A 14,322-nucleotide genomic window follows, 5' to 3' on the forward strand; every position below is an offset into this window, starting at 1 on the left:
CTACTACGAACCCACTGACTCCCATGCATAACTGGACTATACTTCTTCCCGCCCTGCTTCCTGTAAGGACTCTATCCCCTACTCTCAATTCCTCCATCTATGCCACATCTGCACTCAGGATGAGGTGTTCCAAACCAGGGCATCGGAGATGTCCTCATTCTTTCGGGAATGGGGGTTCCCCTCTTTGACTATAGATGAGGCTCTCACCAGGTTCTCCTCTATATCCCGTAGCTCTGCTCTCACTCCCCATCCCCCAACTCGTAACAAGGGCAGAGTCCCCCTTGTCCTCACCTTCCACCCCACCAGCCTTCACATACAATAGATAATCCTCCGACATTTTCGCCACCTCCAACGGGATCCCACCACTGGCCACATCTTCCCATCTCCACCCCTTTCGGCTTTCCGCAGAGACCGCTCCCTCCATAACTCCCTGGTCAATTCGTCCTTTCTCACCCAAACCACCCCCTCCCCCCGGTACTTTTCCTTGCAACCGCAGGAAACACTACACTTGTCGCTTTACCTCCCCCCTTGACTCCATCCAAGAACCCAAGCAGTCTTTCCAGGTGCCGCAGAGGTTCACCTGTATCTCCCCCAACCTCATCTATTGCATCGGCTGCTCTAGGCATGAGTTGCTTTACATCGGTGAGACCAAGCGTAGGGTTGGCGATCACTTCGCCTAACACTTCCGCTCGGTTCACATTAACCAACCTGATCTCCCGGTGGCTCAGCATTTCAACTTCCCCTTCCCATTCCAAATCCGACCTTTCTGTCCTGGGCCTCCTCCATGGCCAGAGTGAGTCCCACCGCAAATTGGAGAAACAGCACCTCATATTCCACTTGGGCAGTTTACACCCCAGCGGTACGAACATTGACCTCCAATTTCAGGTAGTCCTTGCATTCTCCCTCCATCCCCTCCCCTTCCCAGTTCTCCCAAGATACCGTCTGCGCCTCTTCCTTTCTTCTTCCCCCCCCCCCCCCCCCCATCCCCACATCAGTCTGAAGAAGGGTCTTGACCCGAAACGTCTCCTATTCCTTTGCTCCATAAATGCTGCCTCACCCGCTGAGTTTCTCCAGCATTTTTGTCTACCTTCGATTTTTCCAGCATCTGCAGTTCTTTCTTAAACATTCCAACTCTTTTATCTTACACTAAACGTACACTTGGACACTGTCGGCATCTTGATTCACTGACTGGAAAGCATACAACAAAAAGCTTGTCACTGTACCTCGGTACATGTGACAATAATAAACTAAACTAAATCAGCATAAGCTGCTATAGACATTGGGCAACATATACTGAGCCCTCCATAATGTTTGGGACAAAGACCCATCATTTATTTATTTGCCTCTGTACTCCACAATTTGAGATTTGTAATGGAAAATATCACATGTGGTTAAGTGCCCATTGTCAGATTTTAATAAAGGCCATTTTTACACATTTTGGTTTCACCATGTAGAAATTCCAGCAGTGTTTAAACATAGTCCCCCCCCCCATTTCAGGGCACCATAATGTTTGGGTCACAGCAATGTCATGCAAATGAAAGTTGTCATGTTTAGTATTTGTTGACCCTATTACCTCTATAGGGTATCAACTGACGTGTCGAACAAAAGACTCTAAACCAAGGTTTAGTTTAGTTCAATACAACTTAATCTTTATTAACACTCGAGTAACTTTAAACATGCATGCAAACAATTGACTTCTAATAACTTCTCATTTACTTTGCTAGTTCAACATCACTTCTTAAACTAAATCACAAAACGCATGACTTGGAGTCAAATATTACTCGTATGAATGAATTGGCCAGATTCACTCTGTTGGTAGGGGGTAGTCTTCTCTGAGCTTCGAACTTCGGTTCCCTCCTTCTTGTGATGGTTGTTCCCAGGTTGTCACTGTCGATGTCTCGCACCGCCCTTCTTTTATGCTAATTTCCCTTCCATCTTCGAAAGGAAACCTTTGTTCTAACCCGAGGCTCTCATGGCTTTACAGTCAATCATTTCAAGCTGTTACTCCTCCAAGGGCTGAATAAACTAAACACATCTTTATTCCTTATCAGGCTAGGGAGTTCTTAATTATGTTGCCTGTTCCTATCTCCTTCTCATTATAGTTATTTATAGTTATAGTTCCAGGCACTTTATCTTCTCAAGGCCGTACTGCCCGAGCTGTGAAGTTACCTTCAACTCGGCTCCCACCAGATGTCAATGACGTGACTATTTTCACTGTGCTCCTTTGTTCTCCTGGCACCAGCATTTAGCTCTGTCTGTCTCTCGCTAGTAGCATCCTCCCAAAGCCTGTTGGGATACTTGACATCCAGTCCCAGGATATATATCCCTCTTTGACTCATTGAGTGTCTAGCGAATTGGTTCACACTGAACCTTGGCCATAATTCATCTCGTACATGTAAATATCTGAGCCATGTTACAATTATCTACAAAGCATAGCCATGCAAATAGTAATTAAGAGCATCACGCTACTCTTAAAGCATTATTTCCCTAATCTTTTACCTTATCTACGTATACATGTCCGACCCGGCTTGTTGCCTATAATTTGTCAGTTCTTACTTGTTCTCTAACATTTGTCCTTTCTGATTTTTGATTAAGTTTCTCTCTATTCCCACTTTTCAAGTTTAAACATCATCAATACATACGTTTCATATATTAAAATTAAACCCATCCCAATGATAGCAATGTGGGAGGCAATGCCTGCCCACGGGTGAGTTTGCACATTTGCACCCCAGTTCCAAATATCATCCCACCAGCTGGTTTCTTTAATTTTTTTAAATATTCATCTCAATTTCTCCAGTGTGCTGGATGACCTTAATGAATGTACTATGGGTATTAATTTACTGTTTCTTAAAGCATTGTAAATTCTCAGGCAGGAGTCTAACTTCAGTAATATATATTATGGAAGCATTTGCCTGAATCTTCTTTTATTCCCTCAGTTACTTCCATTGTGATTTCTTTACATTTATGTGTATCAATCAACTTGATTTTACCAATTCTGACGGGTATTTGCGGGTTAATACTGAAGGTTGTATTGGTAATAGTGCAAGTCTGAACACCATACTGATATTCCTTTAAAGAAATGGTTATACATACATATACATACATACACACATATACATACATACACACACACACACACACACACACAATATATAGGGAATGGACAACAATCCCGTCAGTGTGTTGGCATTTAGTCAGGGCTGTACCTACAAATCCCTCTGTATTTACTATGGCATAAGACAGACCATCTAAATGTCCTAGACATATCCCTTGCCTAATGATGCTTATATTTTGTACTTGGTAAACGTCCAGCCCACGTTTATCCTGAGGGATCATCAGAAGTCCCAGTATCATTCCCAAAGCTTTACTAGCAGCTCTCCCACAATTTTCCTTGAACCAGACTTCAGTTAATTGGTGGCATTGACTCCCTGGTATCCTCGGATGTATTTCTCGGTTGGTTAAAGTCCCTAATTGTTCATCACTTGGCTGACCTGGTCAAGATTTCTCTCATTTGTTCTCGCATCCAATTCCCATAGATACTACACAGGATCCTCTTTTGTGAGAGCTCGTCTTATCTTCAGTCTTTTCCCTTATGATCTAATTCATTGTTTTTACAAGCCTATCTAGAACTTTGACCACTTGTTCCTTTGCCGAATTTCCCTCTGTATAGTCCCTTCCGATCCTAGCTTATTATTCAATTTTGCCAAAACTTGCTTGACATGCTGAGTTAAGTCTCTCAGCTTGCTATCTAGATTTTGCAGATCAAGGGCATTGGCATTGGACATTCCAGCACTGTAAGCTGTGCCTACATCATTAATTATACCTCTTCTCATACAGGTCTTAGCTCCAAGCTACTTTTTTATTTTGTTTTCCCCTGCTTCTTGCTCAAGCAATGTTTGTGTCAATCCAATATATATATCTCACATTGGAATTGAACACCATTCTGGCAACTGTATACCTGCGATATCCATTTTGTGGTCCCTTTTTTGTATTGGGACACAATCCAATCTTCCCTCCACCATTGCCGACCCAGCTTTGGACCCTTCACACACTGGATTCTATCTTTATTTGTGCATTTACCATATATAATATTTATACCAGAATATGATGGCATGGTCTAACCTCTGAGGCACAATGCCTCAGTAAGATTATACATCAGACCGACATCATGATCTGTTCCAATGCTGATCGGTATCCCCTCTGTTATCACCGCAATCAATTATTTCACTTTGCAAAACATCAATTATCTGCAAAACACAAGTAACATCTGCTCTTATTTAGAGTTCCTGGTACAGGCCAATAAGCCAGTATTTTAATACGTCTTGACTTTATTTTTTTGCTTGTGATGGATGGGAGTCAGAGACGATGCCTCACATGGATCCACCAGGATGTGGTACTGGCAGTTATTCTGTTCACTGAATGATTTTAATTGATTCATGGTACTATCCATTTCACATAGAATCGTACTGTTGGGTCAATTTTCTGAATCATTGTTTCAGGGTTCTATTCATTCTTTCAATTAAACCATTTGACTGCAGATGGTATGCTAGGTGGAGTGTCTGGTTTATTCCCAATAAGCACATTACATTCTGCATGACATGGGCAGTAAAATGGGTGCCTTGGTCTGTCGCAATGCTGCGTGGAAATCCGCATTTGGTAAATATCTGCCGTATCAGTATATCACCCGTGGTCTTAGCTGTGTCATTCCTGATAGGAAAAGCTTCAACACATTAGGTACATGTGTCAATGGTTACCAAGATGTACTTACATTCCCCCTTGCATGTTGGCAGAGAGCCAATATAATCTACCTGTAAGTTTGTCCAGGGACCATTCACTGGTCTGGTAAATTCTCCTTCGTTAGCAGTGATCTGGGTTATTCTGGGCACACACCAAACAGTTATCCCCATAGTGGTTTATGTCATTATCCATACTTAGTCACCAACACAAGATTTTAATTCACTCAGTGCTTGCTTCAACCCCTTGGTGTCCCTGAACATCGTGGCATTATCAAATAATTATTTAATTACGATCTCAGATGGGTACCACATATCGTCTGCTTCTATCATAGTTGTCATGTGATACTGGGTAAATTCCGTCTCGGATTCGTTTTAGTTTATTGTCTGTGGTCTGAGCCTGTATCAGATCTTCAATCTGAGTCTGATTGAATACGACTGCATCCAACTGTTCACCTTTTGGTGGTTGCCATACCTCTCCTTCTTGGACACCTATCTTTGCCAATTCATCTGCTCGTATGTTCACTGCAGGGGAAAATTTATAGCGTGCTTTTATTTTAATGATACCATATTCTCCTCCTTGAACTTACTGATTGATGCATTTGAAGAAAGAGATGCAGATAATAACATTTTACCGTTTGCTGACATAAAACCCCTCTCGCTTGCCATAGTAGCAAAAATCAGTTGGGCTGTTACATACATACACGCTGTCTGAGTATATGTTGACTGTTGGAGAAACTTGTCAGGGTGGATGACCATATAGGTTACTGCTACTAGCTCAGCATTCTGAGCACTCAATCTATCTGGTAGTTGTGCTTTATTTCAAACCAAGCACCACCAACCATTTGCTGTGCTTTATTTCAAACCAAACACCACCAACCATTTGCTGTGCTTTTTCAAACCAACCCCATTTTCATTTTCAAAGCACATCAAGGGCACTCAAGGTCAGTAAAACCCCACTCACTGTTTAGTAGACATGTGTTCAGTGTTATTCACAGCTCAGACTGAGAGACGTGACCCTCTTGCTCCCCCATCTTGCAGAGACTGACTGAGGCATTCAACACTTCCGGGTTTTATCGTCCATCCTGAAGGGGCGTGGCCTTCAGGAGAGAGAATCTCAACATTTTTTAAACACTGATAACTCTTTTATTTTTCCATTGATGGGAAAAATCCTATTGTCCTGCGCAGCGGAGGGGGACTCTGAGTAAGATGGCCAAATATCACAGCCATAAATGGCAGCGTTTTTTCTAAAATCAATATACCGAACAACAGGAAGTGGTCAAGATCAGACTTTTAGTGATATAGATAATATAAAAACAAATCTCGATGTTTACACTTCTCTTTCTTTAGAATCTTCAACATAACTGGAAAACTTAGAATAAAGTTAATTTCCACAGTGAAAACTTCCAACATGTAATCCAACAAATAAACAAAACAAAAGGATGGATGGGACTCACACACAACTTCTTAAGGCAACATTACCTCCTAAGGGGTTAAGCAGTTAACAATACAAGAACAAAATTATGCAACCTTTAATGAAAGTGTTTGACTTTAACACTTTAAAGCAGAGGAATGCTGGAAATTATTGATTAATCAATTATTCATCATGTTAAAAGTGAAACAACCCCACATCAGACAAAACTCCAACTATCTGGGTCCTTTTAGTGATAAATGTTGATATTCTGTGCCAAGCCCCTGCTCTCGCGAACTCGAGTGAGGCTCTCGACAATCTCTAACATAGTGTCCCTCTCGACCACAATTGTAACACTGAGTCTGATATCTTGGATCCTTATTCCAAACGGCTCTCTGAAATTGGTTTTCTCCCCTCCCTGCCAGGGATCTGTACAGGGGTGGTGGACCCCAGTAACCATTGCCGCCTCTTCCTCTTCTCCTTCCATCATTTTCCCAAACTGGACCTATGTCCTGGGTTTTAATACGATTCATTCTTCCCTCCATTTTAAACTTTGCAGTTTCTCTAACCTCCTTTTCCGAAGCCCGTATCAAACGTCACAATACCTATGCTTCTGTGTGTGTCGGGTCACCTGGGCCAAAGCTTTCGCATGCCCTTCTACTGTCGTCTTGTACCCAAAATCTGCTGGCATAAGCTGTCAGGCGTTCCCCTTTTTTCTGTCTACACCTATTCAAACCCTCCACTGGATCAGTTCAATCACTTCCCACCTACATCATTATGACTATTTTCATGGCCTGCAGGCTTCCTCGCCAGTTAAGCACTTCGTGAAGTGTAATGATACATCTTGGAATAGTAAATCAAATGATATTAAAACAATCTTTCATGGAATTGCATGGAGATTCGAAATCCTTTTATTGAAAATAAAATCTCTATCACATTCCATCATGATTAAACTCTAATGTGCCACACAATGGTGGCCAAAGGTCTAAACTGCACTTCTCAGATCCATCCCAAGGTCCCTCCATTACATATTATTGGCAGCCTGGGTTCTAGTTGTGCTGACATGAGCAGCTTTCTCTTACCTCACTTGTGACATGGTACTCTGGTGAGATATTGTATTAAAACTAACCCAAATCTCTCATGGCATCTTGTCTTCCGGATGTTTACCTGGATCCAGTTTAGTTATGGCTCTCTGATGCCAGATTTACCAGCCACTCTACCCTTAGACAGCTACCCCAAGAACAATGTCCGTCTGATTTAGGAGACCTTTCTTGCCCAAACTATAGTCACAGAATCATTGAACTATGCAACAGCTATTTTGTGCATTGAGCACAAAACAGGACCTTTGGCCCACCATGTCCAAAACGACCTGTTGGCATTCTGGGCTAGTCCCATTTGCCTGCATTTGACCCATACCCCTCCAACCCCTTTTGAAAGCCATAATTGTATCCTCTTCCATGGCTACCTCTGATACCTCTACAAGTGGAACGATCTGTCAGCTATGATTGAAAATGTAGGCTAGTTGGCAAAGATATTGAGAAGAGTTAAATAAAAAATATTTAATTGTAATGTGGAACTGCAAAGAGACACAATGATCCAAGGCAGATCAGCCAAGATACAAGATGATCCTCAAGTCTGGGTGTGGGGCCTCACTGAATCCTGGTTGATACTGGATTATACCAGGTCTCAGTGACTGGATGTAAATAATGTGACCTTATGCAAGTCCACTCCTGGATGCTGCCTAGCAACCACTGCAGACTCCGGAAGAGGGGTAATGGTTTAAGTTTTTGCGTTTTAGAGATACAGAGTGGAAACAGGCCCACCGAGTCCGGGCCGACCAGCAATTTATCTTGCATACTAGGGACAATTTGCAGAAGGCAATTAACCTACAAACCTGCACGTATTTGGAATTAGGGAGAAAACCGGAGCACCCAGAGAAAACCCACGCGGTCACACAGAGAACATAAAAACACCGTACAGACAGCACAAGTAGTCAGGATCGAACCCGGGTCTCTGACACTGTGAGGCACCAACTCTCCATGCCGTGCCACTCTGCATAAGGTGGAGTATAGTGTGGCCGTGCACATCTGTACCAGGACACACGTCACACAAGTTGGCTAAATTATAAGCAAATAAATTGTTCTGAAAGTAAACCCTGGACTCCACGTGAATAGTTCATCTACAGGAACACAAGCCAGGAAAATGGTGGGAAGTAGATTCAATAATAACAATCCAAAGTGGAATGAATAAGTATTATTGTTCTGTGCGAAATGACACTATAACTTATAGTTTTGACCACCTAAGATTGATTGCAATCTGTGAAATGCAGTCATCAATTTTCACACACTGTGGGCTCTCTCACATTGATATCGTCTCATAAATGTTGATCACATGGTAAATTGGCTTGTAGTGAAATCCCATCTCCTGTCTTTTTTTGCAACAGTGGCATGCCGAGAATGAAGGGGGACCCTGCCGGGGGTCGGGGGTTGGCTGTCACATGCAGTAGCAGGCGGTAGATCAGACTTTTCAGTGAACTTTTGTAACTTTGTCACGCCGAATCGTGGCAACACCGTGTACTGCCTAGGTGAGGTCTGCTGTAGATGAACATACAGAATTCCAATGTTCAATGACATTCAATGATACTTAATGGTCATAGGTTGTTGTGTTCAGTGAAATGTTTTGTTTTGCATACAGCCCGGTAAAATCATACAGGGCTTTTACCGGGCTGTATGCAACGATTTTACTGGGCTGTATGCAAAACAAAACATTTCACTGAACATAACAACCTATGACCATTAAGTATCATTGAATGTCATTGAACATTGGAATTCTGTATGTTCATCTTGGACAGTAGTTGGACATTTTGTACGAAATACAATTGCAGTTGGGCAGCACTCCCTCAGTACTGCACTGGGACCACCTGCCGAGATCTTGATGCCTAAGGTTCTGGAGAGAGACCTGAACACAGACTTGTTTTAAAGCAGAGGCAAGATTCAGACCCACTGGTCCACAGCTGACAACTGCAACATGTGAAACACACGAGAAAGCCCAATGGCATATCAATGTATCAATATACAAATCTCATTACTGCCCAGTAACATTTTGCTTCTTTCAGATACCGCCAGTGCTTTAAACAACCAGAGACATTTTACTTCATATTTGGATTGAGTCATTCGCTTGGTCTGTTTTATTTAAAACTAAGATTTTGAATCCTTCATTAAATAATGAGTCAAGAGCCTTCACCAGCAAAGATCTTATGCTATAAGATCTTTGTTCATCAGTACTGCCCTCTCTCCAGCCTAAGGAGAGAGTGTAAATGTTCTGGCTGAATTTCTACAGCAGTAATGCAGCAACCTGCATGCATTTCGAGCCACTTGTGGGTCAGATGAGATAAGGCGTATCGAGAACAGCCACTCCAGCAGACACCCCTCCATCTGCAAACTCCGTCCTCTTCGTGCGAAGTAGGTGCCCGGCAGCCAAGTTCATGGACAGTCGATTACAATTCCTACAAGAGTGAAACACAAGAGTCAACATTAACAAGCACCAGTGCTCACCAATCCACACTATGAAACATTTCACTACAGGTCCACCACTGATTTTCTGGCAACTGGTGGTCTGGCACCTCCTTTAATCCGGATAAATTATGAGAGCGCACTCAAAATCCCCACAAAAAAATGTGGCGCCTAGGCCAGGCCAGGCGGTCGATTGGCGGGGTGAGTTTGCCCCTTGCGGTCAGGGCTCAGGAACTCCAGCCCCACTGTAGCCGGCAGATCCGTTCCCAACGCTGACTGCCGCGGCCGACTTTGCGGTCTGTTCCAGTACCGGTGGATTCCTCACGGAGACCGTGACCTCTGTTGGTTGAGCAAAACGCGTCTGGAACCAAGAATGCCAGAAAATCAGTGGTGGATCTGTATTTCACACACTGCATTGCAGCAGAGTTACTCAGTCAGGTCATAGAAACATTAACTGGACCATGTTAATCAGGAGGATGAGGTGATCTTCTAGAGCTACACAAAATCACGAGAGGAATAGATTAGGCAAACACCCAGAGTAGTGGAATTGAGCGCCAGATGTCATGGGTTTAAGGTGAGGAGTGGGGGCGGGGGGAGAGGAGGAGGAAGATTTAATAGGAACAGGGGTAACTTTTACATACAAACAAATGGCAGTGGGTGTGTGGAACGAGCTGCCAGAGGGGGAAGTTAAGGCAGGTATTATCGCAATGTTTAGGAAACATTTGGATAGGTACATGGGTAGAACAGGTTTAGAGGGACATGGGACAAACACAGGCAGGTAGGACTAGTTTAGATGGGACATTTTGGTCAGTGCGGGCCAGTTGGGCTGAAGGGCCTGTTTCCATACTCTGTGACCCTATGACACAGTCAACTGCTTCAGCAGAAAGGATAATGTGGTGAGAATGAGCTCAAAGGGTCCAGGGACTCTCCTTACCTGATGTAGACACCAAATACTCCCAACTCAACTACGCATTCAGACAGTTTCACAGCTGCCCCAGACTGCAGCAGGTAGTTCTTTACCACCTGTGGTTTGATGCGGTCCATCAGGATATAGGCTGATCTCGAAGCTTTATCTTTAATACCCCCCAGGACTTGTCTGAGTTCGTCACCAAAAATGTTGTTTCCTAGCAGCAACACAAATGGTAAGAGTTTAATGCACACTATTACAGATCCAGCAGATTGCAAGGAGGCCCACTGGGTTTATACTATCGCCTACTAGCACCAAAATAGAGGCCAATGCTCTTGTTAAACTAGAGTGATATCATGGAGTGAAAATCCTTTGTGAGAAAGAAAAGTGCTGGGAAAACTCAGAAGGGCAGGCTGCATCCGTGGAGGGAAAAGCATAGATGTTTCAGGTGGGATTCCTTCAGAGGACTGAACAGATCAGTCTGAAGGAGGGTCTTTACCCAAAAGGTCACCTGTCCGTTTCCCTCCACAGATTTGCCTGACCCCACAATCTGACAACACGACAATGCTGAAACTCCTCCTGCACTGTTTTTTACTCAAGGTTTTAGCATCTGCAGTTTCTTGCATCTCCAGTGAAAATTCTCCTTTGCTTCCCATCCACAGAGTGATATGATATGAAAAGATTTGGATGCTGATGACGATTCTGAACCAATACACATTGTCTGTGCTATGTGAAAGTTCGGAGGACAAGGAGAAAATCCTGTCTTCCAATTTACAAAGAGAACTGCAAAATACAAATTGGATGACCAGCACCTCATATTTCGCATGGGAAGCTCTCAACCCAGCAGTATGAATATTGATCGCTCTAACTTCAAGTAACCTTTGCGCCCCTCTCTCTCCGTCCCTCCCCCAGTCTAGTCGTCGTATCCGTTTCCCTGTTGTCCTATTGCGTTTCATTATCTATACAACTCGTTGTCACCTTGCCCACAGCCAACAATCGACTGTTTCCTATACACTTGTTACTTTGTTGCATATCTTTCATTCATTTATCACCATGACTATCTCTCGTTTCCCTCTCCCCTGACTCTGTCTGAAAACGGGTCTCGACCCGAAACATCACCTATTCCTTTTCTCCAGAGATGCTGCCTGACCCGCTGACTTACTCCAGCATTTTGTGTCTATCTTAGAGTCATGTAGTTCGGTGACTGCATAGCTGCAAACTACATAGACTTGTGAGGATTATTTTGACAATGCTGTGTATACATGTGTGTATGTATGCATGTGCACACGCACACAAAAATGATTATTGGTTTTATAGTGTATTATGTTCACACATCTGTTGTGCACTACAAGTAAGAATGTCATTGTTCCTTTTGGGGACATTTGACAATAAAACACTCTTGACCTGAAGGTTACATCTTACCTCCTCCCTCTCGCTGTGGTTTCAACACATAGGATTCTGGGTCCGCCAGTGCCTTTGCTATTATTTCATCGCCCTCAGGACCCTGTGACAGAAAAGGTTTGATCTAATTTATTAAAAACTTCACAAGGTTACCACTGACAAATCAGTCAATTTTCATGTGTAGGAAGGAACTGCAAATGCTGGTTTAAACGGCAGACACAACTAGCTGGAGTAACTCAGCGGGACAGGCAGCATCTCTGGAGGGATGGAATGGGTGACGTTTCGGGTCGAGACTTTTTTTTGCATATCTTTCATTCATTTGTTCTCTATCTCTCTACATCACCATGCACATCTCTCATTTCCCTCTCCCCTGACTCTCCTCCCCTAAAGAAGGATCTCTACCTGAAACTTCACCCATTCCTTCTCTTCAGAGATGCTGCCTGTCCCGCCGAGTTACTCCTGTTTTTTGCGTCTATCTTCAGTAAATTTTAATTCTCCTTATGAACACGACTCACATCGTGGACACAGGTCTCCCAAACCTCCCTCCCCCCATGGGAGGGAGGTTTGGGAGACCTGTGTCCACGACTCTGGTACTGCTCCAGGAGAACAAATTTGCAAATGTTCCCACCTCAACTTATCAGTACATTGTTATTTTGTGCGGATCCACTGCCACCTTCTGGTGCCATGTCTCTGCAGTCGTTTACACACAAAATTGATAATGTGTTATCAAGGCTCATAAGCTCACAAGTGGCAACACCAGTGATTCTGTTCTCCCTTGTAAAACTGCAGTGCACACATCCAATTGCAGCATGCATGCGTTGTTCAGTTAAGATGAGATGCCTCCTACCATTTTGAAGCTACATCATTTTAAGTCTGCAGATGAACACAAAGTGCTGGTGCGACTTAGTGGGTCAGGCAGCATCTCTGGAGAACATAGATTGGTGGCATTTCAGGTCGAGACCCTTCATCAGACCCAAAGACTTGCCAAGTTACTCCAGCACTTTGTGTCCTTTCAATTTTAATCTGCATAGGATGTTCACCCTTCATTCTCCAAAGTTTGTATATATTTTTTATTATGAATAGTCAAGACCCTTCTTCCGACAGAGTCAGGAGAAAGGAAAACGAGAGATATAGAAAGTATGCAGAACAAATGAGTGAAAGATATGCAAAAAGCAATGATGATCAAGAAAATGTGGGGCCCACATTGGTCCATTGTTGGCTGTGGGATAGGTGATAACGAGTTATACTGAGAGAGAAACTCAACAGGATGACCGTGAAACTAGTATGAAGACTAAGGTGTGGGAAGGACGGGGAGGTGAAATGCAAGCGTTACTTGAAGTTAGAGAAAGCAAAAAGTATACCGCTGGGTTGTAAGCTGCCCAAAACGAAAAACGAGATGCTGTCCCTCCAATTCGCTTTTGGCTTCACTCTTGACAATCGAGTAGGCCCAGGACAGAAAGGTCAGTATGGGAAGGAGCGTTAAAAAGTCTTTGGCAACTGTGAGATCATGTAGGCCGAGGCAGACTGAACGAAGGTGATCACCAAAACATTTCGATGAACTTGTTTGTTCAGTCCGATTTGGCCTTTGTGATCTTCCGCTTGCCACAACCACTCTCGCCGTCCCGTTCCCACCCGACTATCGTCTTGTTGAGTTTAACGGTCTGTATTACTTGTATTAATCACCTACCCCATTGCCAAACAATTAACAATTGGGAGTTCCAACTTTCCTTGATCATCGTTGTATTTTGAATATCTTTCATTCATTTGTTCCACAGTGCCCTCCATAATGTTTAGGCCAAAGACCCATCATTTATTTATTTGTCTCTCCACTCCACAATTTGAGATTTGTCATAGAATAAAAATCACATCTGGTTAAAGTGCACATTGTCAGATTTTAATAAAGGCCATTTTTATGCATTTTGGTTTCATTTGGTCCCCCATTTCAGGGCATCATAATGTTTGGGACACAGCAATGTCATGTAAATGAAAGTAGTCATGTTTAGTACTTTGTTGCATATCCTTTGCATGCAATGACTGCTTGAAGTCTGCGATTCATGGACATCACCTGTAGCTGGGTGTCTTCTCTGGTGATGCTCTGCCAGGTTTCTATTGCAGCCATCTTTAGCTTATGCTTGTTTTGCGGACTAGTCCCCTTCAGTTTTCTCTTCAGCATATAAAAGGCATTCTCAATTGGGTTCAGATCGGGTGATTGACTTGGCCACTCAAGAATTGACCATTTTTTAGCTTTGAAAAACTCCTTTGTTGCTTTAGCAGTATGTTTGGGATCATTGTCGTGCTGTAGAATGCACCGCCGGCCAATGAGTTTTGAGGCATTTGTTTGAAATTGAGCAGATAGGA

General features: G+C 43.2%; 1 protein-coding gene across 1 annotated transcript in view; it reads right to left on the bottom strand.

Moving 5' to 3' along the window:
* Positions 1-9,290: 9,290 nt before the first annotated feature.
* Positions 9,291-14,322, bottom strand: part of gss (glutathione synthetase) — a 30,668-nt gene continuing 25,636 nt past the window's right edge. The window contains exons 11-13 of the mRNA XM_055652240.1: positions 11,986-12,067; positions 10,591-10,780; positions 9,291-9,649 (exon numbers count right to left, since the gene is read on the bottom strand). Coding sequence (XP_055508215.1) covers positions 9,526-9,649; positions 10,591-10,780; positions 11,986-12,067 — 396 coding nt within the window. The 3' untranslated portion in view covers positions 9,291-9,525. The remainder of the gene's footprint in view (positions 9,650-10,590; positions 10,781-11,985; positions 12,068-14,322) is intronic.

The sequence above is a fragment of the Leucoraja erinacea genome, chromosome 21 (assembly GCF_028641065.1).
Source record: "Leucoraja erinacea ecotype New England chromosome 21, Leri_hhj_1, whole genome shotgun sequence".
NCBI lineage: Eukaryota > Metazoa > Chordata > Chondrichthyes > Rajiformes > Rajidae > Leucoraja > Leucoraja erinaceus.